This window comes from Sceloporus occidentalis, unplaced genomic scaffold (assembly GCF_023333645.1).
Source record: "Sceloporus occidentalis isolate IW3139 unplaced genomic scaffold, rSceOcc1.0.p SCAF_51, whole genome shotgun sequence".
NCBI classification, from domain to species: Eukaryota; Metazoa; Chordata; class Lepidosauria; order Squamata; family Phrynosomatidae; genus Sceloporus; species Sceloporus occidentalis.
In genome coordinates, this window is record NW_028317031.1 from 4,049,779 (window position 1) to 4,077,370 (window position 27,592).

The window sequence follows — 27,592 nt, forward strand, 5'->3', positions numbered from 1 at the left end:
CCACTGATAACATATGTAGTGGACAAATGCATTGTCTATCAAGTCCAAACCTTCTAAGTACGTCTATGGTGAGGGGCCAAGCAGCTCTGCAGAGAAGATTGACAAGACTGTTTCTGTAATTGAGGAAGAATTTGGTAGAACATATACACTATATGGACAAACGTATTGTGACCAACAGGGACTTTGATGACATCACATTGTAAATGCAGAGACATTAATATGTAGTTGGTTGGCCCTTTTCTACTCCAGTATGACTGGGCCCCAGCGCGCACAGCAAGGTCCATAAAGACATGGTTGGATGAGTTTGGTGTGGAAGAACTTGACTGTCCGCACAGAGCCCTGACCACGTCTTTATGGACCTAGCTTTGGGGCCAACCAACTACATATTAATGTCTATGTTAATGTGATGTCACAAAAGTCCTTGTTGGTGTAATGATCAGGTGTCCCAATACTTTTGTCCATATAGTCTAGTTGTTGCCTTTGTACCACTGATAGTTTATAGCTTATTTCTGACACTTGGGGATAGAAACAGATCTACCTAAAGCAAATTAAACAAACAAAATTGCAGATAATTATCCTATAAACCCAGTGCTGGCTCTGTAGCCAAAAACTTCTGATTCCATGGTCAAAACTTTGCTTGAATTATGTGTTATCTAATATAAATATTTTTGTGTAAGGTTTTGGGTTGAAAGTGTCAAAGCAGACCTATTTCCCCTTTATTAAAACCAACTGTCTGACAACTTGTGTGTTCATTGTTAGGGTTCCAAGGATATTAACTCTGTTCGTGACCCTGCAAGGCAGAGATATCATTTAGCCTTCGCTTTATAAATAGAATTGCTTTTTTTCCACCTTGCCAGGCCTTGAGCGTTAACGTGCGGAAGAATTTTTGCTATTTCCAAACAATTTTAAAAATACCAAGCACGATAAAAGCACTGGAGAGCGGGCTAATGGAATAGATGATCTTCTCCCGTAAGCGTTAATGTCTACAGGCAGTAGAAAAACACCAGGTATTGTAGATTTAGAGCTGTCCAAGGATTTTGGTGTCTCACGTGAACAGTGACTTGGTTCCTTGTCCCCAGCAGCAGATGTCACAGAAAAAGGTCTGCCTTGACACGGGAGATCTGTTAATTTAAGAGCTAACAATGTTCAATGTGAAACATGGCCGTCAAAACACCCGCCAGCCTGCTGACACTGCTCTGTGTGCATTTAGTGTGTTATTTCTGCACACGCTTGATGTATGTTCTCAGTACATTATGGTTCACCGAGGATGTTAAAAGTTGTTTCCTTGAAAATCAAATAAATTGGATGTTGATGAGGGCAGGAAACTCGAAGGAGATCATGAATATCGTTAGCTTTATAATCACAATCTTAGGAAGCTCATTAATGGAAATGCCACTTTTATTAAATGGCAAGAAAATTGGTACTTTGCTGCCTGGGAATAGGTGTTAACCTCTTCGGCTGATCATCAACCAGATATTCTCTTAATTGGAAAGCAATGAATGGTGGCTAATGTGTCTAGGAAAAGGGTGTAATAACGGGGATCATTTTTAATCACTGTGTATAGTGGGGGCCTCGGTGCCCTGCATTTTGTGTTATACAATATGGCAGTTGTGATGTCACTGGCGTCTCATGCATGCTCCATGCTTCGTCACTGGTGTCTCATGCATGCTCCATGCTTTGTGATTGACGTCTCATGCATGCTCCATGCTCCGTCAATGGTGTCTCATGCATGCTCCATGCTCCGTCACTGGTGTCTCATGCATGCTCCATGCTCCGTCACTGGTGTCTCATGCATGCTCCATGCTTTGTGATTGACGTCTCATGCATGCTCCATGCTCCGTCACTGGTGTCTCATGCATGCTCCATGCTTTGTCATTGGTGTCTCATGCATGCTCCATGCTTCGTCACTGGTGTCTCATGCATGCTCCATGCTCCGTCACTGGTGTCTCATGCATGCTCCATGCTTTGTCATTGGTGTCTCATGCATGCTCCATGCTCCGTCACTGGTGTCTCATGCATGCTCCATGCTTTGTGATTGAGGTCTCATGCATGCTCCATGCTCCGTCACTGGTGTCTCATGCATGCTCCATGCTTTGTCATTGGTGTCTCATGCATGCTCCATGCTTCGTCACTGGTGTCTCATACATGCTCCATGCTCCGTCACTGGTGTCTCATGCATGCTCCATGCTTTGTCATTGGTGTCTCATGCATGCTCCATGCTCCGTCACTGGTGTCTCATGCATGCTCCATACTTTGTCATTGGTGTCTCATGCATGCTCCATGCTTCGTCACTGGTGTCTCATGCATGCTCCATGCTCCGTCACTGGTGTCTCATGCATGTTACATGCCTCGTCATTGGTATTAAAGCTTTCATGCCTCAAAGATTTTACTTTGTGACTTGTCGTAGCCAAAAGACTCTAATACAGAACCGGTGCTCGCTGAAACTTTAATTTGTTAAGGCTTAAGGGTTTAGTTACATGTGGTGCGCTGTGTTTTAGGCTTTTGGGATTTTAGCTATGATATTCTAAAAAATCTTAATTTTTATTAGCACTTGTGAATCATACACATAATAATAAAAATAAACATTATTAAATGTTTGCAAAAAATATATATATATAGTGAATATGCATACTCCCCCATTCTGCGTATCAACGTGCATAAACCTTTGTTGTGGCCGGTTAATAAAATATAATCCAGCGCAGATTGGTCACCAGACAGGATTAGCTCTGATCTGGAGGATTACAGCGTTTCAGAGGCAGGAGAAAGAAACACCTGTGTATGAGGTCATGTCTTCTGCAGATACGTTCCACGGCCACTGATTAATGAAGCAAACCTACGTTATTCAGATAAGCAACCCAATGCATTGAGATATCAAGCAGTTAGTTCTAAACAACCTATGCGTGATACTGCTGCTCGTGTATGTATGTGATATTTCCAAAGAAGGCAATCGCTTAATTAATACCGATTGCCTCATCGGAGATTTCCATCATAATTAATTAGTTGAGATGCTATTCATTATATTCCTAGGGCAGATTTACAATATTCTTGCCTGAAGCAAATTAAAGTAATATGTGTCAAAAAAGGTTAAGGGGGGAACCATGGAACTAATAATTATTATTATCATTATAAATCAACAATATGGAAAAAATAAAAAAAAAATATATATATATATATATATATCTCTAGATTGTAAGCTTGCGAGCCGGGCTCTCTCCACCAAATGTATCGGTTTGTCTTAGTCTGTCAATTCTCCTCTTGTCAGACCCCTTGAATTTATGTATTGTATTAAGCGCTGCGTAAACTGTTGGCGCTATATAAATAAAGGATAATAATAATAATAATAATAATATATACCACTGCGTTATTTATTTTAAATGAGTGCAAGGTTTACATTTCTATATTGTATTTTTCAGATGGCCTCTGCTACAGATGCAAGGTATGGACACAAGGATGCCTCTGACCAGAACTTTGATTACATGTTTAAATTGCTGATCATCGGGAACAGCAGCGTTGGGAAGACGTCTTTCCTTTTCCGATATGCGGATGACACCTTCACGTCGGCTTTCGTCAGCACTGTGGGAATAGACTTCAAAGTTAAGACGGTTTATCGGAATGACAAGCGCGTGAAGCTGCAAATTTGGGTGAGTGTAAACTTGGAGAAACCAGTCTTGCTGGGTTAAAATCACCTTGTTGACCAGCAGATAAAATATTTCATTAAAATTGGTGTGTTTACTAGTCTTGATGTTTGTGGGACTTTGCAGGAGAATTTAACGTGTCGTGTGTTGTAGTGCATTGGTATATATTGCTACCATACATAAATACTAGTATTAAAAAATGATTTATTGGCAGAGTATAGGTTCTGAAGTGGGGCAATGGACGCCGCGGACTGGGGGGAGTTACTACAAGCCAAAAAAATTGAGCTCTCGTGAAATGACCATTCTGCTTTAAAAAGGTGTTTGGCCCTGGTAATAATTGCTTGTATGGATGACAATGATCTCTTTGAATTTCAATATTAACCCTTTGGCATCAAGACTTTTTTATAACCTAAGGACCCCAATTTTTTCGTGTGTCATTTTTACCATACGTTTGTTAAACCATGATTTAATATTCATTCTTACATAGCGTCGGTATCAAGGAGATTAAACTCTCCCTTTAACTCCCATTGTACTGGGTTGCAGAATATGATGGTGCTAAATAAATCAATAAATAATAATGAACCAAGTACTACAGTCAGATAAACTGATGGTTTCACAAACCTCAATTATTTTGCCTTATGGGTGAAACCTAGACAGATTATCAGAAGGGGTGGGGGGGCGTTGGTAAAGGAAGGGATCCGACAGAGTTACCCCCATATGCATTTAAACCTTTCTCCAGCCCACAGCTATTTGATGTGTTCGGCCAATCATATAATAGACTTTAATGTTAAGTTGTACCTATGCTAAACGTCAGGTACATTAATGAAGTGTTAATTTAAATGCAGTTTCTCCTAGATTATATTATCCCCCCACCCCACCTCCCCGCTCCATTAATGTTCATGTGGGTTTAGTACAGCGAGAACACCATGCGCATGTTTACAGAGTGAAGAACATCCCACGGAGCCTGTTTTATGTCTAAAAGTGGCATGTTGTAGTTGGCTTGCACCGGAGAGCACTTCTCCCTGACCTTATATAGCGTAGAAAAGCCAAAACACAGAGTATATGTTACATTATCTGTTAGAATGATGCATACGATTAGAGTAAATGAAAATATAGCTTGGCGTGTGCATGTAATACTCGCGACATGTACGGCATAAATTGCTGCCCAAAAGCCCACTTTGTTCGCTTTTCCCCTTTGTACATAGACACTCTCTCCGTGCGATCTGCATCGGTTACTTTCCTTTTTAAATGTTGGCTCATTCTATGGTTTTTATCCATTACCCTTTGCTATAGTGTACTTACATGCAGAAAGTGTTTCTACTATTAATATAGTATTATAGGCACAATGTGAACAATGTTTCTTTATTAGGTTTAAAGTGATAAAGAGAATACATAAACAGTTAATATCATATTCTGTTTAGCAGCACATAGGGTTTTAGGGAGTCAGGAGCTGGCGCTGCCGACCCACAGAGCTTACACTTCATTGCACACGTTGGGTCAGTTTGGGAAGATTAGAGGATTGTTTTGTTAGTACTTTCATATGCATTGGTTAAAGTAAAAAAAAAAAAAAAAGCTTAGGTAGAAGCTGCATCGTGGTTCAATGTTTTGCACCACTGATTAATCGGTGGCAAATTAATGGGATCTCTTCCGGCAGATGGGCACAGGGGGTCTCGTTAGACCCCTGCCTGGAGCATTCACTGAGCACTGGTGGTAAGTACTGTATATCATGTGTCATGATGTATGTTCAGCCGAACACATCTCATGCACAGAAAATAGCTGGGGAGCAGGCAGAGGGGCATATTCATATACAAGGGGGGCACCGTGTAAATGCATATGATGGCTGGGGGGTCCTTTAATACACACCAGTCCATTGAAGTCATGTTTGCCCTATGCAGATGAAATATAGACACCAGGTCCTGCTGAGTCTTTGCTGTGTTTCCCATTTCTCACCTGATTATTTGTGAAATGAATTGAGGATGTGAAAAAAGCACACTTTATTTATTGATTTTAATGCAAAATACTCTCTATTTTCCACGACCCCTGTAAAAGGATGATTCATGTTAAAAATGCAACTTGCTGTAGACAGAGTAATGTAAAGTACTTTGCAGCTATATCTTCATCATAATAAAATGTCAGATTTAATTAATTCCTGGTGATGGAAGCAGAGTTATAAATGCATTGTACGTGGCCCCGACAATAATCCCAAAATAACACACGGATTCTGAAATAGTCTGTGCTTTTCGTACGTTTCAATTAGATTTCTTGAGTGAAGTTTAAATTGGCTTGTTGTGATTATGTAGCCATTTGAGACGGAATCTTTCTTAACAAGTCGATAGGAGTTGTGGATTTTGTGGATTTGGCCAGTAGCTCCCTTCCAATAAAAATAAAACATTCTGCTAACAACCAAGAGTCGGAAGTTTTTGACTTAAGGAAGTTGCTTGAATAATAATCTAAAAGCCAAGGTGGGCAGGAGAAGAGATGGAATAAAACCATTTAATGCTTTCGATATACTGGCCATAATTTTAATGAATTATCGGCAAAGCCAATGAGTCAGATAAAGATGGTGTTAGTTTTTCTCCTTTTCATATTGTGGATTAAGCGAGCCCCTTTTTTGGTAGGCGCGATCTCCTTCAAAACTTACCCCACACGTTGTCAATCATTGCATTATAGTTTAGGCTCTGTTTCATTAATTTATTTTTCAGGACGTCTGGTAAGGTACTTTTTAAATTTTTCTGTGGTGGGTTAATGGCGCGCATGTACAGCCTGCCAGCATTTAGCACCGTGGACAGCATTATTACCTGTTCTAGGTGATCAGTCAACTATTGTCCATTATGTCCTACATCAGTGCTTCTGGTGTTCTTTTGGTACCTTGGTACCACTTTTGAAATATACTGGACCCAATGTATGCCAAATAAAATTTTAAGTAAAAAAGTAATTGTGTTTCTTATTCCCGATTTCTATACTGTATCATGCTGAAGACCACCACGAAATGTTGTGAGTACATTTGTTGACCAGAGACCCCCGTTTAAAAATAACTATTCTAGTTAAACATTTTCCTTCAATGAATGGTCACTGAATACTATTTCTTATCATCAACGTTCATTTGCTTATGTCATTAATCGCTGGATCGATTCCATTGCTTTGGATTTCTGGTTTTATTAGCTGTTCTGGATGGTAAGAACTTAGAAGGCGGTATGGAACCCCAGACAAGTGCAAGTGAAGTTACATTAACAGCTACAATACAGTGATGCCTGCTTTCCAAGGTGTACGTCCGTCTGTGTGTCTGTCTGTCGGCTAGTCAGGATATGTGTTAATAATATTCAATTTTCTTCAATCTGTTTTGTGTTTTTAACATCTTCTGGATGGATCCATGGGATGGCTGGTAATGTAGGCAAGGAGGCTTTGGTTCCTGGGGCGCTCTGATTAAAGACTGTATTTTAGCTTCACTTGCAATCCCATATAGAGCCTCTGGCATGTCTAAAGTAACAAGAGGTTTGGACAGAATTGACACCCTTATCAAGCATCCTATTGCCCACCTGGAAAAAGCTAATCTATTAAATATATTCTTCTCTGCTGTATTCACAGAGGAAAATGAAATGCCAGGTAATATACAGCAGGATGAGATAAATGCCCCAGTACATGTCGCCTGTCTAACGCAGGAAGAAGTGCAGTGCCGCCTAAAAAAAATCAAAATAGACAAATCACCAGGTCCAGATGGCATTCACCCCCGCGTTCTAAGGGAGTTAAGTAATGTAATAGACAGACCCCTATTTCTAATATTCAAGGACTCTATAGTGACAGGGTCTGTTCCCCAGGACTGGCGCATAGCAAATGTTGTGCCAATATTCAAAAAGGGGACAAAAAGTGACCCGGGGAATTATAGGCCTGTTAGTTTAACTTCTGTTGTGTGTAAACTGTTTGAGGGTTTCCTAAGAGATGCTATTTTGGAGTATCTCAATGAAAATAAGTGTATGACTCCATATCAGCATGCGTTTACAAGGGATCGGTCCTGTCAAACTAACCTGATCAGCTTTTATGAGGAGGTGAGCTCAAGACTGGATCGGGGTGAATCGCTGGATGTCGTATATCTTGATTTTTCCAAAGCATTTGATACGGTGCCACATAAAAGGCTGGTACATAAAATGAGAATGCTTGGGCTGGGGGAGAATGTGTGTATGTGGGTAAGTAACTGGCTCAGTGATAGGAAACAGAGGGTGGTTATTAATGGTACATACTCTGAGTGGGTTACTGTTGCTAGTGGGGTACCACAGGGGTCAGTTTTGGGTCCTATTCTTTTTAATATATTTATTAATGACCTTGTAGAGGGATTGCATAGTAAAGTATCAATCTTTGCAGACGATACTAAGCTCTGTAACGTGGTTAACACAATAGAGGACAGTGCACGATTACAAATGGATCTGCATAGGTTGGAGGCTTGGGCTGGGATGTGGCAGATGAGGTTCAACACAGATAAATGTAAGGTTATGCACATGGGGAAGAAAAATCCAGGCTGGGAATATGTATTAAATGGGAAAACACTGGGGACGACTGACATGGAAAAGGACTTAGGAGTTTTAGTTAACAGTAAATTTACCTGTAGCGACCAGTGTCAGGCAGCTGCTGCTAAGGCAAATAAAATCATGGGGTGCATCAAAAGGGGCATAGATGCCCACGACAAGGAAATAATTCTACCACTGTACAAGTCACTAGTCAGACCACACATGGAATACTGTGTACAGTACTGGGCACCAGTGTACAAGAAAGATATAGTGGAGCTGGAGAGGGTTCAAAGACGGGCAACCAGAGTAATAAGGGGAACGGGAGGACTACAGTACCCAGAAAGATTATCAGAATTAGGGTTATTTAGTTTGGAAAAAAGACGGCTTAGGGGGGATTTAATAACTATGTATAAATATATAAGGGGACAGTACAGAGATCACTCCCAGGACCTATTTATACCCAGGACTGTATCTATAACAAGGGGACATCCTCTACGGTTGGAGGAAAGAAGGTTTCTACACCAGCACAGACGGGGGTTCTTTACAGTAAGAGCGGTGAGATTATGGAACTCTCTGCCAGAGGAAGTGGTTATGGCAAACTCAATAAAAGAGTTCAAAAGGAGCTTGGACGTGTTTCTTGAAAGCAATAATATTACAAGTTATGGATATTAGATTAATAGGGACAGAACGTTGATCCAGGGATTTATTCTGATTGCCATATTTGGAGTCGGGAAGGAATTTTCCCCCTGGTATGGGGCAATTGGCATCTGCTTCATAAGGGTTTTTTTGCCTTCCTCTGGATCAACACAGTAGGGACACAATATGTATATAGGTTGAACTTGATGGACTTTGGTCTTTTTTCAACCTTATGAACTATGTTACTATGTTACCTTCATGGGTTCTCTCTGTAGACTTACTTGGGTGAATGTGGTTTAAACAGGTTCCCACTGAATGCTATTTTTGGGGTGCTGCATTACATTTCACTGGGTTTACCCAAGGAGTTTCAGTGGTTCCTTATCTGTGCGCTTTGACGTCTATGACAATTACCTACCAACTGTAGGTGGTCAGGACACCTACAAAATCCATCCAGGGCTGGACTGGTGACCACGAGGCAGTCCTTGCACCTGATGACCATACCTGGGAACTCTCAGGGTTTGACCCTGGGTCTCGGGGTGAAGATTATCAGGGTCACACCTTCTGGAACTGACTCCTTCTTATTCTACCCTGCTGTCATCATAAATAAGACTCACAAGTGGCGCTTTAATACCCAGTAGGTTATGGTTAATATTGGATGCAGGTGACTCAGTTAAGAGTATCTTTAAAAAGTCAAGGTTTCCATGGTTAGAATATTTGGTGAATCCCTACATAGAATCTCCACGGTGGGCTATTAAAGGGTTCATATTTCAAGATTCTCAGGGTCGGCTCATTAAGAAAGTCCTCAGGTGTGCTGATGACGTAGACGTGGCTGACGGCTGGATATGGACGCCATATTTTTGTGCCCACGTAGCATGTGGCCAGGCATATCCACCTATAACGTGAGTATGGGGCGCTGTAATGGCCAGCGGCCCATTCGGCATTTGCCCTAAATGCCAGGTGGCCGGTCTGTGCCTAATTTTTCTCTAGGTAGCACCGCATGTGCTTTGTTGCTGCTATTTAATGCACATTATAATGAGTTGAGATAATAGGTATATAGCCAGCCAGCCAGCAAAGAATACGTTTTATTTGGCAGGACTAGTATGTTAAGCAAATAAACCTTAGCACTTCTGTAATTTTATTAAGGTTTAATTGCATAAAAAGAACACAAGCTTTTCAGTTTCCATGGCGACAACACGTAAGTACCTGCTTTTTTGCCATATGACATGTGTTCCCGGCAAAAATATGAATAAGGCAAAATTTTACTTAATGAAATAATGATTTCCGGGAAGGGTTTGTGCATTCAACGGTAACGGGAACGACGTTTCTAATGCTGCCTTTATTTATAAAGATATTTAATTCAGCAGAGCAGGTGGAACAACATCTTTAAATAAGTCAATCAATTTAAAATCTACCTTCGCATCCTTATTCCATTTATTAGAGTTACATTATTTTGTTCTGCCCTTTTCAGTCTTTAATGAGGATATGTTCTTCTTGCGTATAATGAGCACCTTCAGCAACTAAAATGTCAACAGGGGGCTCGACTTTGCCCCCACTAATGTTTCACATGGGGGGTAAATTAGGTGTGAGGGGGCATCTGCCGTATCATTAAAATCTCTCAACAATTTCCTGTCTCAGGTTATTTCTGTTTCTGACGGTCTCCTTGTGCGCCTCGTGAACTTTAGACAATTAACAACAATTTACAACAAGAAAGAACAGCTATTCTGTTAAATATCATCTATTCCTCCAAGATGCCGCGATGCCTTCTCAACACAAAGACACGTACTGCCATAATTATCAAGGTCATTTTTACAAATCAGCCCTTTTTGACCAGCCTAGATCGTCTGGCTACTTAGGAGTAGGAGTTTTTAGGTTCCTGCACTGCTAGAATTTCCCCTAAGCTTAGATGTGTAATTATTATTATTAATATTATTAATAATAATATTTAGGCTGCCGGCAGGGAGGAGTGTGAAAGTTAAATACTCCATGTTACACGATGGGACTTTAAACAGAAAGTTGCAAATTTCAGGCAAAAGGACTCACCAGGAGCTGTCTATGGTGCTGATTGATGTGCGCTGTTTCTGCCGTGCTCTCCGGGCTGACGGTCCTGTCCTTGGTATTGAAGAATAAAACACTTTGCCCTGTCACCTATGCCAGGGGTGATCTTTAAGGGCAACAAACCGACCAGGAAATCTGATTGAGTAAAAGTAATTTCTTAAATCCCAGTTGTTGTGATTAAGCTGCCTGTTCTGGAGTCTACTGCGTCTGGTGTCTACTCCAGCATATCCTTCTCTTTGTTCTATTAATTGTCTCCTCTGTTTCAGGTCTGCAAATCATATAATCCAGGGGTTTGTGAAAATGATCACAAGTGAATCTAACAGAGTCTCTGAATCAGTAACTTTGAGTGATATAACTATGTGGCTCCTTGGAAATCAACCCTTGAGTTCTGGTGCTCCATGTTTAACCCGTACTGTCTCCTTGTTTATTGATGTGCCTGGGTCAGTTTACATTCTTTTTGGACTCTACTCAGAATCTATTCTTTTTGCCACGAACATTTTGAAATAATTGTTACGGCATCAACATATAATACGAATTTGATTGTAATATTTTTTTACGATTACAGACAGTATTCTACCTGAGAATGGGATTTCTGGCCAGACGCCGTGATACAGATGGCTATAATGTTTATGTCTGTGACGCTGTTGGCACATCAGAAGGAGTCCTTTGAGATTTCAAAGGCAGATCCATCACTTTAATGTTCGATATGACTCACTTCTCAATGCGACGTGTTTGCTCACCCCCATTAGACTTTCCATTAGGTTTTATAAAATACACCCAGGGACCGTGTCTTGTAGATAAGACCCTGCAGCGGTTCTAAAGATAGCTGAGGTCCTCTGCCAAATATCACAACATTACAATGGTGAATGGTCTGCAGGGTAAAAAATATCAGGAACGACCAAGGGAGCTCAACATGTACGGCTTGGAGGAAAGAAGAGATGGGGGGGAGATATAATAGAGACGTTTAAATACATAAATAGATTCAACAAAGTACAGGAGGGATGTTTATTTCAAAGGAGGAGAAACGTTGGAAGAAGAAGTCATAGTCTAAAACTAGAGGGCCAGAGGCTTAGATGTAAGGTAACGTAAGGAAGATTTACTTTACTGAGGGGGTGCTAGTGAAGTAGAACAGCCTCCCAGCAGAAGTGGTTGAGGCCAATACAGTGCATGGGATAGGCATATGACTACCCTGAATCTAAGACCAAGGACAGATTAAGGTCTGAGAGCGGTGTGGACTGGCCCCCGGCGGCACATTGGGTGTTGCAGTGTGTGGCCAGTGGCTGGATATGACTGTATGTGAGCCAAGCTCTCGTCCGAGAGTTTACATCAGAAAAAAGACCAGACGGGATACGTTTTCTTGTCGGCTGTCAAAGTCTATGTTTACATTTGCTTAGTAAACCCATTGTGCGTTAGTTCTTATGAATTTAGGGGTTAATTTTTGCCATTTCAATCCTCCTTAGTGGTTTACGTGCTGGGGAACATGCGCGGGCTTATCTCGTAAGTCATCATCTGTTCCCGGAACTTTCAATTAGCCCCGGCTATAGACATTGTAGCGGATTGAAAGCAGAGCCTTTAACTCACAAATATTAATGAACGTTTCAGTTCAGAAATTGGTTTGTGCGGAAAGTGTTGACTTTGTGTTTAAACTGCCATACTCTGTTGAAATTAGACAAGAGCACTTGTGACCAAATTAGCAACCATTATATACGTTGAATTTCCCACTGGACTCTTCCAATGCTTGTTTGAAATGAGCAAAGTATCGGCTAATAAAAGTTAGAAAAAACTCTCCCGATTTAAAACACATCTCTCCTAAGAAAAAAATATTTTGCCACGTTCAATATATATTGAATATATATATATATATATATATATATATTGAATATATATATATATATATATATATATATATATACGGTATATATATATATATATATTATAAATTCTGTAACACATTATCATTTGCTTTGTTGTTTTTGTTAGGGTGGGGGAAGCCATTTGTCTTTGCACTTGTTGCAAACGTTCACTTCCTGTGACTTGTACACTAAGGATCCAACAAATATTAAATAACAATTGTAATAATCACAATAGTGTATTAATCTTAATTTCAGTAGGTTTTATATATGCCATGTGATATTTTAATATTCTTACATTTTATAATAATATACAGAATATTAAGGTTATACAGTTTTAAATAACAAAGCAAGAATTAAGCGCATACCCAGTGACTACCATTCACAAAACACCTGAGGCGTAAATATTGAGGATTCGGTCACACTATAAAGCCATATATTGCTTTGCCCTGCGCTACGTCAAAGTACCCCAAGTTTGGCGAGTCCTATCTAATTTTGCACTGCATTTAAACCCAAAAGACACTCTCAAGCAATTTAAAGCCCTCTCTGGACACCGTTAATGAGGATCCTGTGCGGCAGGAGGAGCGGCACAACCCTGTAAATATGCACAGCACAAAAATATACAAAATGGTGGAGCGCACCCTATTTTGTATATACTTTTGTAGAATTTTCAATGCAAACCTACCTAATATACAGCAGGAAATGTATTCCTCCAAAAACACAACACCGCAAACCATGTAAGCATTTGTAAGTTTTACATGTGTGTTCCAGTTTATATTATCATATATGGTTTTCATTTATAACCCATCTATATCAGAGGCACCTGAGGACATGAGTGTGCTACATAATATGTCCCTGCGCGTCTCTTCACCTGAGATGAAGCTACGTCATCTAACAAGCCTTCTCCCAAGATACAGGTAACCAGGTGACAACATGCGTGTGTAATACGAGGTACATGTCCTGACGGTGACATTTTTCTGCCCCTTTCTCTTGTAAACTGGCACATTTACGAGTGAAGGGCTGTGGTGGCTATATCACAATAACAACGATGATTATTACAGAGGGCGATAACACAATAGACAACCTCTAGTGCTCCAGCTGTTGGTTAACTCCTACCATTCTCAGGCATACCCTGACGAGTATGTGTCTATCCAGAGTAGGGCAGCCAACTTACCACAAGGGCAAGTCCAGAATAGTGACCCAGTGATAAGCCTGATACTCGATGTACACTATACAGTCCGGTCCAAAATATATTAACAGAAGGGCCACAGACAGAATCCTGATACCTCCGTAAAGTCCTTGCCCTGGTGGCTCTACGTGGAATTGCAAGGACGGTTCGCACAAAGGCACGGCCCAACAGCTTACAATCAGAGCAGGATGTGGGAAAAATCTGCCTTCTCTGCCCTATTTTCCAGTCCGTCCCCATGTCCCCCCAAAACAGATGGCAGGGTAAAGGATGTTTAAACAAAGGCTTTAGTTACACAGGTGCTGGGGTTTTTTATATGACGAGAGACGGGGATATTGGCGCAGAGATAACATCTCGTATGCAAGCTGCTGTGTAATAATCTGCGGTGCTAAGTAGTTAAACCAGGCCTGCTCTTTGCTTTAAATCCTGCTAGCTGCCTGTAAATTAAAACCCTTCAAAGCGAGGGAACAGTGTGTTCTATAGGGGGGGCGTATAGGCAATAAACAAAGGTACATTTCCGCTGGTCCCCAAATGTTTGAACGGTTATATTTAGAGACCTCATTGAAAGTCCTGACATGTGAATATTATAACGGCTTATATCGTGTATAATTGTGGATGAAAAGGAAATAATATTGATAACAGTTTTAGAGAACATTATGTTGTTTCTGTGGCACAAAATCTGGTCATAGTCTACAAAAAACACCTGTATATATGTTTAATGGATATAAGGGTATATATATATAATTACAGCTAAAAGTACTGTATTTTCTGGAACATATAATTGGATAAAATGTTTCTTACTGGCTCCTGATGTATGCAGTGCGTTGTACTTGTACGCTGTTAAAAGGCCCTAAAACCTACACCCCCCCCCCCCCCCAGCTCCTCATGTCCTTTACCTTGTATTTACCGGCCAATCAGTGGCAGGAAAACTCTCCCATTGAAATCAGTGGGAACGCGTTCTGTGCATGTGCACGGGAGTCACCTTGCCCCTACCACCCCCAAACTCTTGAGTAAAGACCTCTTGTCCTCTAAAATGAACATATTCTGCCCTAAGCCGAGTTGGCCTAGGGTGGCAGGTCAATGGGGGCCGCAAAACTGGGGGACATAATGCCCTATTGGTTTATCTACTCCTGTGCTGTGCCGTTACCCAAAGGACCGGTTACAAGGGCCAAACTAACCCCTCTTCACTATGGAGGCTGTACATCATACTTACCCTTATTAAGTTTTAAAATGTGTTTTAAGCCAGGGTGTTAAATGGGGTTCAGAACTGAGACCGCTGGTTCTGGACAACAATTGACATTAGGCCCTGTGAAGATGGAGAAATCTTTGCTCTTCTGTAATGTCTATTGGTATATAATGCCAAATTATGGAGCAAAACAGTGCTTACAAAGTTATACGTAACGTATGAAAAAGCATATGTACGGTGTACATAAAAAGGGTTTTATGTATCTATAAAATAAGTACCTTTTTTATATAGCTCTTTGCGTTGCTATAACATTTACAGCACTTGGTTAGGATGTGGAGTGCTGTCGACTGCCTTGGCTCAGAGTTTAGAGCGCTTCGGAATTATGAGAGTTAATGGAATCAGCATGTAACGTTCTTCCCTGACGTGGTTCATGGTCAATGACCTGTATCCGTTGCGTTGCTCACCTGTCTCCCGGAGCCTGCTGCTGATGTGATAACCAGCTCAGCCAAGTGGAACTTCATTTAATTTGTGGGAGCCGCTGCCTGGATACCTTAGCACAGTAATAATATATACGCTCGGGTTCTGGCTGTATCTTCCCTAACCGGTGATACTGACTGTAGTTGGGAAGACAGGAATAGCTCCAGTTTGGCATGGAACACAAGTGTGCACTCACTTTAAATCAACTGAAATAATGCGCGGATACATACGAAACCTTATAGATTCTTGGAATCTGATAAGAAAGGAAATCTAGAATGTTCTGCTGATTGTTCTATCTTGTCAAGTATGTTAGGTACGCAATAGTATGTTAATATTTAGAGTCACCTTGTATGTAAATAAGGTGTTCTACCTTAAATATTTGCAAGGTGGCACCAAACAATACCAGTGATGGTTTATGGATCGGCTGACATTTGCTAAATAATAGCAGGAAACGTTGGCTTGCCATGTAGTTTGCAAGGGGTTAACCCAACAAACAAGGTGTTTGCTGGGCATGTTCTTAAACAAATAGCTTGGGGTTATTTTTATCTTTGCCAGCTGCTCCGGCCTCGCCGAGATCGGTGTGCGGGTGAGCAGGAAGATTAGCTGTGACTCAAAGCCCATACATCATATTAAACGAGCGATGAGCGCTGATAGCACATGTTGCAGTCACAATCACTGGGCTGACGTCAAAGCTCCTTATCAGTATTGTGGAATCAGCAGCTCCTGATAAAGCCGTATAGATTCCAAACGACACACGCTTCTGTTTCCATAACAACTGCACAGATGCATCAGCGAAGAATCCACGAATAACTCTAGCAACCTGACGAGTTAATGATCCTAATAGCCAGAAGTAACGTCTTCAAAATATAACTGATCACTTGGGTTTCGGTTGCTACTTCTTGTTGAGTAAGCCTCCGATGCTTGCTTGCTGTCTCTGGTAATAAGATGTATGATGATGTCTCACGTACCATCAACACTTAAGGCAGATGTACTATAGTTCTCATGGAAAAAGTACGAGCTTCTGTAACTGTTGCCCATCTAAATTGACCATAAGAGGAACTGGGTAATTAACCTTGCCTGACTTCACAACTAACACTCATTCCTGACACTTCTTGCAGAATTTTCTTAGAGCCTCTCAATAGGACAGCTAATTGGTTGCCTGCTAGGGTAGTCTTTTATTCTTTGGGGAGGCAGCAATTGGCTCTGCCCATTCTCTGTCCTATACCAACCATTATTGTAATTATCGCATTTTAGACTGAGGCCATATGCAACTGTTTGCGAACCATCCCTCCTCTTTCCTCAGTTGGCTTGGCCGTTCGCTGGTGGCTTTCTTATGCTTCCACCTGCCTTTCTTTCCATGTGTGATGAATAAGTGGGGCAGCAACTATGGAAAGTGACGGGTCTTACGTTGTCAACAACTGTCCTTGGGGAGTCATAGCCAGCCGTGAATGCATCAATAGTCATTAATGGATAGGGAAACTGGGTAGAATTGCGGTGGACCTAGGTGGGGAGGCAGTGGAACTTCACACCATTCCATTGACAAGGAGATCAGCTGCATTAGATTCCCAGCTATCACCTGATAGATCTCTGGGGCAAACACATTGATCTCTCCCAAATTTCCAGTTATGAGCCTGCTCCATCTAATCAAGAACTTTTGTTGACCCTACGTAGCCAGTAACCAGCGTCCAGCTGTATGCACCTCTTCTCGTTTGTCTGGATATGTACTAAAAGAAAAGGACTAGCAGCAAATGTTTATAACTTTTTCTTTTCCTCCCTGTGTCTTAAGTCTTTGTCTGTCTCGTTCATTAGTATTCTGTGAATTCCGTGCTCCGTGCTAAGCATCTCCCAAGGGCGCTGTCATTTTGCAGCTATTTATATGTAGAATTTTAGAAATGCAGGGAGGATCTGCATTGATTTATTTTTGTATCTGACAAGATCAGAAGAGACGTGTATTGAGCCACCAGACACCATGGGGTCATTGTTAAACAGACCCGTGTTGAGATTGCTGAATCAGTCAAAGCCAGACATCTGGATACTAAATTAATGACATGCTAAACTCTCGGGTTCCAGAATGACTTTGGATGTGCAAAACAGGACAGGGGAGACCACCGCGGATGTGTTTATCCCAGACTGCAATTCTAGATGGTCAGGTAATGTGGTACCCCCCGAAATAATGCACAACGTAATCTATCAGCGTCCATTAAGTCGTTGCCATACCCCTTCCCTGCCTATAGGAGGCAATAGCTCAAGTCAGATTGACAGGGTTAATGAATTAGGGCGTGTGTGAGTGAGTGTGTACATATGTGTTAGCGTGGGTATGTGTAAGTATGTGTGTGTTGGTATGAGTGTGTAAGTTTGTATAGATTTCAGAGTGTGTGTGAATATGTGTGCCAGTGCATATGTTAGTTACTGGGGAGGGATGCAAGGGGCAAATGACGTTACCTGCCCCCCCCCCAGGCCATAAGGTGACAGCCCTCCCCTGCGCTATAGGAACCAACAGGGAACAAATGGCAGCTTTTTGAAAAACAGAGCTGTATACCATAGACACGGCCTGTGGCCATTAGTAGATCTACAGGTTAAAAAACAAAAGAATTTGCCCAAAACTGAAGACTTTTCGTGTGTCTTCCTGCCGAACATTCTAACACTCCACTGATCTGCATCACGGCTCATAGGAATTAGCATACATAATAATGCATAAAAACAGATTTCACTAGAAATATAACCAGCAGTTTTATACCTTTTTACTTGTGTGTCATTTGCAGGAATTTGGGTGATAATCAGGACCCCGATGTGTGACTCAGAGAATGAAACACCTCATCTATTTTTGTCCTAGAAATACTTGTGTAACAAACTTTGTATGTGATGTTATTCTGCATATGCTAAATAACTATACAAAGGTAAAGATCCATTTCAAATGGTCAAAGAAGGACACTTTTAGAGGAATTTTAAAAAAAATTCTATTGTTTGAATTCAAAATTATTAAGGCCTTAGAGTTATAGAAAACAGCCTAGAAAAAAAGAGACATCAGGGGAGGCCACATGGATCTGTGTCTCTAAAGAGGGACTGTCCCTCCAAAACAAGGACATTTGGGAGGTATGGTCTTGGATCCATTGTAACAAACAATTAGATTTATTTTAACTTATTTTTCATATTCTGCTGTCATTAGCAGCCTCCCAGAAAATAATGCACACTTATGTAATGTAATACTTCCCATGCATGTGACTGGGGGGTCTTTTTGGACCCCTTCCCCTTTAATACTTGAGGAGCCAACGCTGGAGATGACTGGAACATCTCCAGCGTTGACCCCTCACCGGTCATATGCATTAAAGTGTATATGATGGGTGGAGTATCCCTTTAATAGACTAGAGAAATATAAATATGAATAACAAAACATCAAATAAAAAATAAATATATATATATATATATATATATATAACATAATTTCATACATTTTAAAAATATTTTTCAGTGCTGGATTTAGTTCTGGTTTCCTTTTAGATGTAGAGGTCCTCCTTTAAGGGGTTAATGTTTTAGTTGGCCACATTAAAAATGTCTGTGCCAGAGTTATCTTTTGTAATCGTTCTTATTTTAACTCAATTTAAACCCATAAAAAGGAGTTGGTGATACGGCTCTTATCAGTGACGGCACAAGGAGGTGAATCTTCTCCAAAACCTGCGTCTAAGAGATAAGACCCAGATCGCTACGAGTTCTTCGTGGTCGGGGACAGTGTCTGGACTTTTTATTATCTAGCAGGTACACACTTTCAAACGCTGTTCCTTTGGAGACGCGTGCCAAGGAATCCTAAACAGCTACTTTTTGGGGAAGGCAACCATGTTGCTGTTTAAACTACCATTCCCAGCATCCCCCGGTGGCATGATGCTAGTGGAGCTGTATTGGAGTTGGGGTTTGACAACAGTGGGTGGGGAAAAAGGATTGACAGCCCCGCTGTAAGAATTTTAAGATCGTTCAATTTTAATCATATTTTATATTATTATTATTATTATTATTATTATTATACTACCAATAATTTCGCAGCTTTTACAGTCCATACATTCAAAGGGTCCAACAAAACTAGATCTGAGAGATTAAGAGGCCCTGCTCACACGTTTACAATCTAGAGGAGAGGCGTTTTGCACGGGACTTCTCCCCCGAACATTTTTATTTTTTTGCTACTAAAGCGTGGACTTATGAATACCAAGGAGATCACTTAATCGTACAGCGCGAGCTATGAAACCAAAGAAGTGGCTGGTTGGTGGTCTCATTTAAGGTATGACGTATGTCTCAAGTGAAATCAATAAAGGCTCACCTTGAAGATCTCATAGCTGTTTGATAAATTGTTAATTTACTTAGTGCGTCTAATCCAAAGGTTTCCAGAATTTTAGATTAGCCATAAATTATAGGCGAGTGAATGATGCTCAGACTTGTAGTTTAATCCACTTTGTTTGCATTTATAATGCATTGCTCCTTCTTCTGCATTCTGTAAGATATTTGCAGCCCACCCCGGGGGCTAATATAATGCCATGCTTAAATTTCCACAAAAAGTCTTTAACCTTCAGAAGAAGAATGCTCATTTTACGGAGACAGTTAATTGCGCCGCATAATCACCGGATCCGTTGAATCACTTCTAGCAAACCCATCAGGCCATTAGTAGAATGACTTGTCAAGAAGAAGTGCTCTGACCCGCTGAACAATTTGCAGGGACCTTTACTCCATCTGAAAAGGACAGAACTGTTTTTGTGGAGCTGTTGTGTTGGGAAATTGAAAGGCAGATCATTAAATCCTCTTTCTAGATCCCATATAGAGATAAACATTTTTTTGATTTGTGACTTTGTTTCCACCAAGACCATATATATGTCTGAGTGACACAATCATGATACGGGTGACAGTATGGCGCGGACTGCGGCTGTCATCATAATGTCAGGCTTGGCAGGGTTAAATACCAGATTTTAAGGTTTTACTATATGGAGACAGCTACCGCGACAATCATTATTATTATTGTCTTTTATTTATATAGCGCCAACAATTTACGCAGCGCTTCATACAATACTTATATTCAAGGGGTATGACAAGACGAGAATTGACAGACTAAGACAAACCGATACATTCGGTGGAGAGAGCCATCATTGACTATAGACATGGTCTGTTAATGGGGTACGCATTGAGATTTATTTTTCTATGTACCACTGATAATGTTTTTTTCAGGTTCAACATCCATAAGACTTATTCACTAACATGTAGCCTTTTGCTATTTAGTTATATGAACCATTGTGAATGGAAGCCACTTTTTTAGCCATGACACATTCTTCGGTGACGATTCATTGATAAACAGTAAAATGTGGCTTAGGACACCATTTTTGGGGAACCATAGGAGGCAAGGGGGCGGATAATTAATGGTACCTCGGAGCGTCTCTGTTTCATGCCACCCAGGAGTTCAAATGGCCAATGGAGGGTACTTTTACTGTTGGGGGTGTGGTTAGAGGTGTGTCTGTGGGGCAAGACTTTTTATTAGACCTTATTGATAATTATTTATGTAATTTGTTAAGGCATTTAGAGCGAGGATACTGTATATTATTTACATAATTTTGTTGCTGTTCAAATGCATATTATTGTGACTTTTAAGGCCGTATAACACTGCGATACACCGACCTAGGCCGACTACTACTAGGCCCAGGGCGGCAAGGCCAAGGGGGCAGCGATCAGGCTTCCTGTAATGCCGGTAGTCAATGGGCCGGTTAAAAGAGAGATCATTGAGTCAGCGCAGTTCTCCGTAGTTTGCGTCCATGCCATGCTGCCATTAAAAGTGGAGCGCAGTGATATGATGAGGGGGTGCCAGGCGGTACTGAAGGCACAGGAACAATCCACCACCGGATACCCTCATACCCAGCAAACACTCTGTGATCCTTAAAAACAGGGACATCGGACGATAAAAGTCTGAGAGCACAAAGAGAGACTGTCCTCAAAAAGGACCACGGAGGTCTCCATGCCTAGGGCCTTGAATGTGACTCCTACTCTTAAAGGCTGGATTTACACACGCTTCTTCCTGGCACACTACGCAGTTTATTTTCTAAAAAGTGCGTTGTTCAGAGATAAAGCGCTAATATCTTCGCCCAATCTTTTTTTTCCAGGACACGGCTGGGCAGGAGAGGTACAGAACTATCACCACTGCCTATTACCGAGGGGCGATGGGTTTCATTCTTATGTACGATATCACCAACGAGGAATCCTATAACGCAGTCCAAGACTGGTATGTAGATTCTATTCTTCTTTCTTGCTATGGAGCCACACAAATTGTCTTAAAAGCCTAAATCCAGCTATTCAATCCTTGGTTTAATTCCATGTCCGAAGATAGAGTATTGATGTATCGGACACAAAGGAAGCCCATCAGCATGTTGCAAACACTTTGTTGCCATGGCATGTTAAAAAGCTTCTTCATTGCTTTATTTAAGTATTTAAAAGGCAATTTAAAATGAATAACTTATTGTGCTAGAGCTGAACTCAATGGAAAACCAAGCGAGATGTTAGTGGGTTTCACTCATGATCAGTTAAGTGGGACACCCAAATGCTGTCCAGTATTCTCACAGCATCCTATACACCATGTATACTTTTACATGGATTTCAAGTTATTATCATTTAGATGATCATTTAATGTTCCATATTTTCACTGTTTAAAATATGAAATACTTTTTTTTTTTATATCAAACAGACATTTAATTGCAGAATATGTCCCCGGAAGGTTATTTGGCAGCTCCCTACATCAGATGGAAGAGTTGCTGCAAATTATAGAACCTCGCAGGTTATTTACACACAAAAAAAAACAACATTTTCCGGGACTCTCTGCAAAAAGGAGTCGTTTAAGATGCGATCAGAATTGCATAATTAGCGCAGTTAATCTTCGAATGAAAAGGTTCTCAGGATGCGCTGCCAAAATGCTTTATAATTAATTTCATGTATTAATGGAAAAGACGAGTATGTAGAGAAAGCAGAATAGTTTCCTGCTACAGTAAAGCGTCTTTGGGCGGATGAGCGGCTTTTAGCGAGTTTGGTACCTACTTTAATGCTTTCATCTATGGATGAAGAAAGTGGGCTCATTGCCTGGGACCCCAAATGCTGTGCCAGGAATAGTGTGTAATATTGTATAGAAGTAACAGTGAGATCGCTTGTTTGTTAGTCGATTAAGCCAAAAGCATTATGTGCTATTTTCGTCACTGGATTGTCACTTGATTGGCTTAGTGTACATCATACTTACCAAATGTCCCGATTCATATTTTGCGACATCATGTGACATTCGTGTATGTGTACATGTATGTAGGGTGACAGTCCTATAACTAGGTACAATGTTAATTCCCACGTTTTTACCCATGTGTGTTTCCGGGGGAAAAGGAACTGTTCATATTACATACATAACATGTAGCGAGTCCCATACCACGTACTCCATGTCTAGTTGTGTCTGACAGATATACTTTACTATCTTCTGCTCCAGTGGGAAATAAGCAATGATTGAAAGAAGGTGATTAATCTGATGTGTTAATGACTCCGAGACAATGTTTATTTCCCTTGATTTCCATTGTTTATAAGTCTCTTTATTCTCTTTTCATCAGGGCCACCCAAATTAAGACATACTCGTGGGACAACGCACAGGTCATTCTGGTAGGAAACAAATGTGACATGGAAGATGATCGAGTGATTGCTCCAGAGAAGGGAAGGCACCTGGCAGATCAGCTTGGTATGTTTTATACAGTTGTGCCCCCTGGTGGTGGCCACAGGTCCTGCAGGCATCTCTACTTTAGTCTGAAGGTCTTACTATGGTCAGTCCATGCATTGCTTGAGAGATTCTAATTAATGTAAGTGAATAGACCTCGTTATATATTCCGAACCCCTGTAGGCTGTATCTGCACTCGTACCTAAAGTACACAATGCCAGGGGATTGTTGTTAAAGGTGACTGCAAATAATATGGAAAATAATAATAATATGAAATAAATAAAAAAAAAAAATCAGGACATGCTTGTAGGGTTGCTTGACATTACTTAACATAAAATACAACAATAACGTTCTCCCCAAATAGTTGGAGTGGGTTATCTTTTCATGCATTTTATTCGTAACATATTTACAACTATATAAACTCAGGATTGAAGTTTTGTGTTTGAACTTTAAGTGATCACTTGAAGAACAAAAATCCTGAAAAGCATCTAATTACAGTAATTTTGAAGCTTCAGAATTAGAGTTTCATACATCTTTTCCTCCATTCCCCACGATCACATGGCAGATATTACATTGGAAGAGGTTATAACCGTGCTTGGTGTTTAATTGCTTGTTTTAGCCGGCTGTGCATGAGCCTCTATTGCTAGGGATTCTTTTTAGCATTCTTCTGTAAGGCTTAAATAACAAATATCAGGTAAGGCATATGTTTAAAGCATGATCCAGCAGAAAGAATGGAGCTCTTACATTGTGCACAACAAAAAATAATGGGTCATTTTTATGCTAGTATTATGTAATAGAAACAATTGCCCCCCCGGGCACAATTCTTCAATCAGGGCTGGTCCGACTGACTGGTGCATTAGTGGAAGTGGGAGATCAGTGGGGTCACGTGATTTTATGCGAGCCCAGAGCTACTAAAAGTGCTCCGTGCGAGGTAAGGGAGTGAGGTGTGATGATACAATGAGGATGTGTGTGTATGTGAATGTGTAAGTGTGTGAGAGTGAATGTGTGTATAGGTTAGCGTGTGTATGTGTGTGAGTCTGTCTGTGCTGGTGCATATATTAGTTACCAAGAAGAGAGGGGCCGGTAGAACCCTCCACAGAACAGAAACAGTAAAGAGGAAAAGATGCATGTATTGTATTGTACATAAGTGTATTCGGGAGGATTCGGGAGAATCTGCCATGTGCCAGTTCCCCTTTAAGTAGCTGCCTCTGTTTAGTACTGGAATCATATAGAATGAGGGGCGAGTTTTAATATCCATGATACAGGTCATTGCATTTTCTCCATCCTCCTGTAGCTCGGATCAGCAATAGATAACAATGGCAGCTGATAGATTTGTAAAGAAGACAAAAAGTTCTTTGTCAGCTGAAACATTGGCTCCTCTTTGTTCTCTTCCACGCTGATTGTATGCATTGTGCCTGAGCTCTATAGAAGATACCGAGTCATCAGTCCTCATTGTAACTCTCCAGAGTGGAGCGTAGTCACAGCGGGACAGCTTTACCTTTCAGGTGAAGGATGTTCATCAGGAATATAAACTCTGGGAAAAGTAGATTGATACATTAACGTACATTTCCTCCATTGAAAATAGAATATTAATATTTAAAACTTTGAATGTATGGTTTGGAACAGAATGCCGCTGAGTATTCTTAATATAATTACTTACGATATATTTATTTTTTATTTATTATGGTAAAGAGGACCTTTGTCCAGATGCGTTTCCTCCGAAAGTTTTTATCTGAATGTAGTTTGCTTTTCAGCTATAAAGTGTTGTGACAGTAAGACAGACCTGCTCAACATGTGGTCCTCAGGCGGTTGTTCTACTACATTTCCCATGATGCCCGGCCACTTCACTAGTCATAAGACAAAATAGTGTAACAAAGCGAAGAGGTCCACGAAGTGCCATGTGGCTATGAATCCGTAAGACTTGGGGACTGGCGAAAAAGTAAGGAGCTAGCGAGGTTTGTGCCTCAAAGATTATTAGAGCTGTCCTGAATTTTCTTTAGTCTAATATGCATTACTGGAAAGTTCTCAGGGGATGCTACCCAAGGCTCTGCCTGTTCTGGGGTAGAGGGATCATGAAGAGACAAGCTTGCCCCAGAAGCCTTTAGTGGCGGGAGGCATGTGGGGTATGAGTGTGGCCAATTCCGACATGGAGTCCAACCCATACTCTACCCAGGTAGATGATATGTTAATAAAGATGAATGTCCTAAATGGGGACTTGTAGGTCAGCCTACTTAGGAGCAATCATTCTCATCTGAGCCGGTCTATTTGAAAGTATCTTCTCTCTTTGACAGTCTCTATGAGTTCTACCTAAGAATCCAGATGAGTCCAGATGCGGACTTTCTTCTTTACTTCTTGTGGAGATACTGCTATCCCCAGAAGATGCAAAAACTTACATATGTCGTTGTCCCCTTCTGCAGATAACATTTTCTTACATTCTGGAAAAGATGGTCCCTGTGGGTCAGCGTAGATAGGAGGTGTGATAGCACCTGAGAGCTTGAGACTCGTTGTAAGGCTAAGCATTTGATGTGCGATAAGAGTGGGATCAGGTCACTTAGTGTGAAAGGCCCCTGTGGTCCAGAAACCCCCCCCCCATTCCTAACTAAGTTTATAAAGTGGATTAAACAGTGCAGAAGTAAAACTGTCTGGATCTTCCCCATCAAGACTCGGATACTTTGCCAAGAATGAAACCACTAGAAGATTTCCCAGCCTGCCATCCAGCACCATTTTTATTTTTTATGCTGCTTTGTACGCCATCTAGAACACTACGGGTTATTGTAAATATTCATTAACCTTTATTTGCCCTAAAGTGGTCGATGTGCGCATTGAATGGTTATTTTGAGAAACATTGAATCTATTTACGTTTATGCCTTTTGACTTTTATCTCCATTGATAGGAAGAGCCCTGCGGTATTATAGGCTTTAGATGTAAATGACATGATTTTTAATTGCCAATATAATGTGGAGGCTGTCTACGTCACAAGACTTAATTAAAGTAATATAATTTACCCTGGGTGTTTATAATTAAATCCCTCATTTAGCATATCCTATCGGCTCTACGAGAAGCCTGTAGAACATGGATTTAATATTATACCGTGGAACAGCTTTGTGTGCTCCCTAAATGCAGACTGCATGGCTGGGCGTTTGATTTTATACACCTGTGGTCATGGATCTGATTGAAACCCCTTAATTCAGTAATTAACACAATATAACTGTTAAACATCATTATATGGGTTCGTTTAGTGTACTGTAAAATACCGAATATTAGAAAAGTAGCGGATCCAGATAAAAGTAGACTTTTTTTTGAATGAATCTTTCACGGCGATGTTGAGAAATATGACTTTATAAACTCAGGCCGTGTGTTTTTCTTGTAGGTTTTGAGTTTTTTGAGGCCAGCGCCAAGGAGAATATTCAGGTGAAGCAGGTGTTTGAGCGTCTGGTGGATATAATATGTGACAAGATGTCAGAGAGTCTGGACGCTGAGAACGCCGCAGCAAGTGGCACCAAAAACATGCGCTTCACGGATACCAGCCCTCCTATGCAGCAGAAATGTTCCTGCTGATTTTCTCAGTTGGGGGCCATCTGCTACCAGTTACTATCGAGCCACTTTATCATGTTCTTGGCTGACTTTTTCTTGTATATCTATGTCTTTTAAAAAAAAATTGTAATCTGGCAATAATTGGCTGATCATTTAATGGTTGTAGGTGATTTAGTGTTAATATTCTGCAGTGTATTTCGGCTGACCCAGGACAGCACCCCAGCTGCCCTCTCTTCTGAGCATCAGGATATGGCGTCCGCCTCTTTGGGCTACATGGTTCTGATACCAGGCTAGGTGCAGACCACCACAGTGTAACGGGATGGCTACAAGACAGATCTCCGATCCCCACTGGGTGACCCATTAAGATCACCAAGTAGGGTGATCATCCAACTTTTTGCCGCAGAGGGGCTGCCGCCACCTGGAGCTGCCGTCCTAACACCACCACTGCCAGTGCTCGCTGTTACAAACCTTTGTCCAGTTGTAAGGATTGTATTTTATACACAAGTGAAGCTTGTCCATTCAGAGCCTTATCTGGTAATAAATGTTAAAGTGAGATTACTGTGACCTTCCCTCCTGTGGGTTACATTGTGTTACGTGTTTGTGAATTTGAATATTATAATCAGGTCGTACACAGTGTCTTCATATTTTTCTAAATGTCATAGTAGGACTGTAAATATATAAATATTGTTGCATTAACATTAATAAACGTGTTTGTTAGTTATTAGTGTCTTTTATCTTCAAAAACACGGAATAATTTATACTGTGCCAGTCCTAATCCCTGGTCTGTCCCTGACATCATGATATATCTTGTTCTGGAGTGTCAGCGTATGATGTC

General features: G+C 40.9%; 1 protein-coding gene across 1 annotated transcript; it reads left to right on the forward strand.

Annotated features, from left to right (window-relative positions):
• The first annotated feature begins 3,413 nt into the window (after positions 1 to 3,413).
• LOC149288492 (ras-related protein Rab-3C-like) lies at positions 3,414 to 26,781 on the forward strand. The gene is made up of 4 exons (XM_089491714.1): positions 3,414 to 3,641; positions 21,650 to 21,768; positions 23,123 to 23,247; positions 26,594 to 26,781. Exons 1-4 carry the CDS (start codon positions 3,414 to 3,416, stop codon positions 26,779 to 26,781), a joined length of 660 nt encoding a protein of 219 aa, XP_089347840.1.
• Positions 26,782 to 27,592: the final 811 nt, after the last annotated feature.

Excerpts from the sequence above, each read along its gene's own strand:
- LOC149288492 (XM_089491714.1), top strand. The coding sequence starts at position 3,414 with ATGGCCTCTGCTACAGATGCAAGGTATGGACACAAGGATGCCTCTGAC. Across the intron at positions 21,769-23,122 it reads TATAACGCAGTCCAAGACTG|GGCCACCCAAATTAAGACAT; the intron begins GTATGTAGATTC and ends TCTTTTCATCAG. Across the intron at positions 23,248-26,593 it reads GCACCTGGCAGATCAGCTTG|GTTTTGAGTTTTTTGAGGCC; the intron begins GTATGTTTTATA and ends TTTTTCTTGTAG.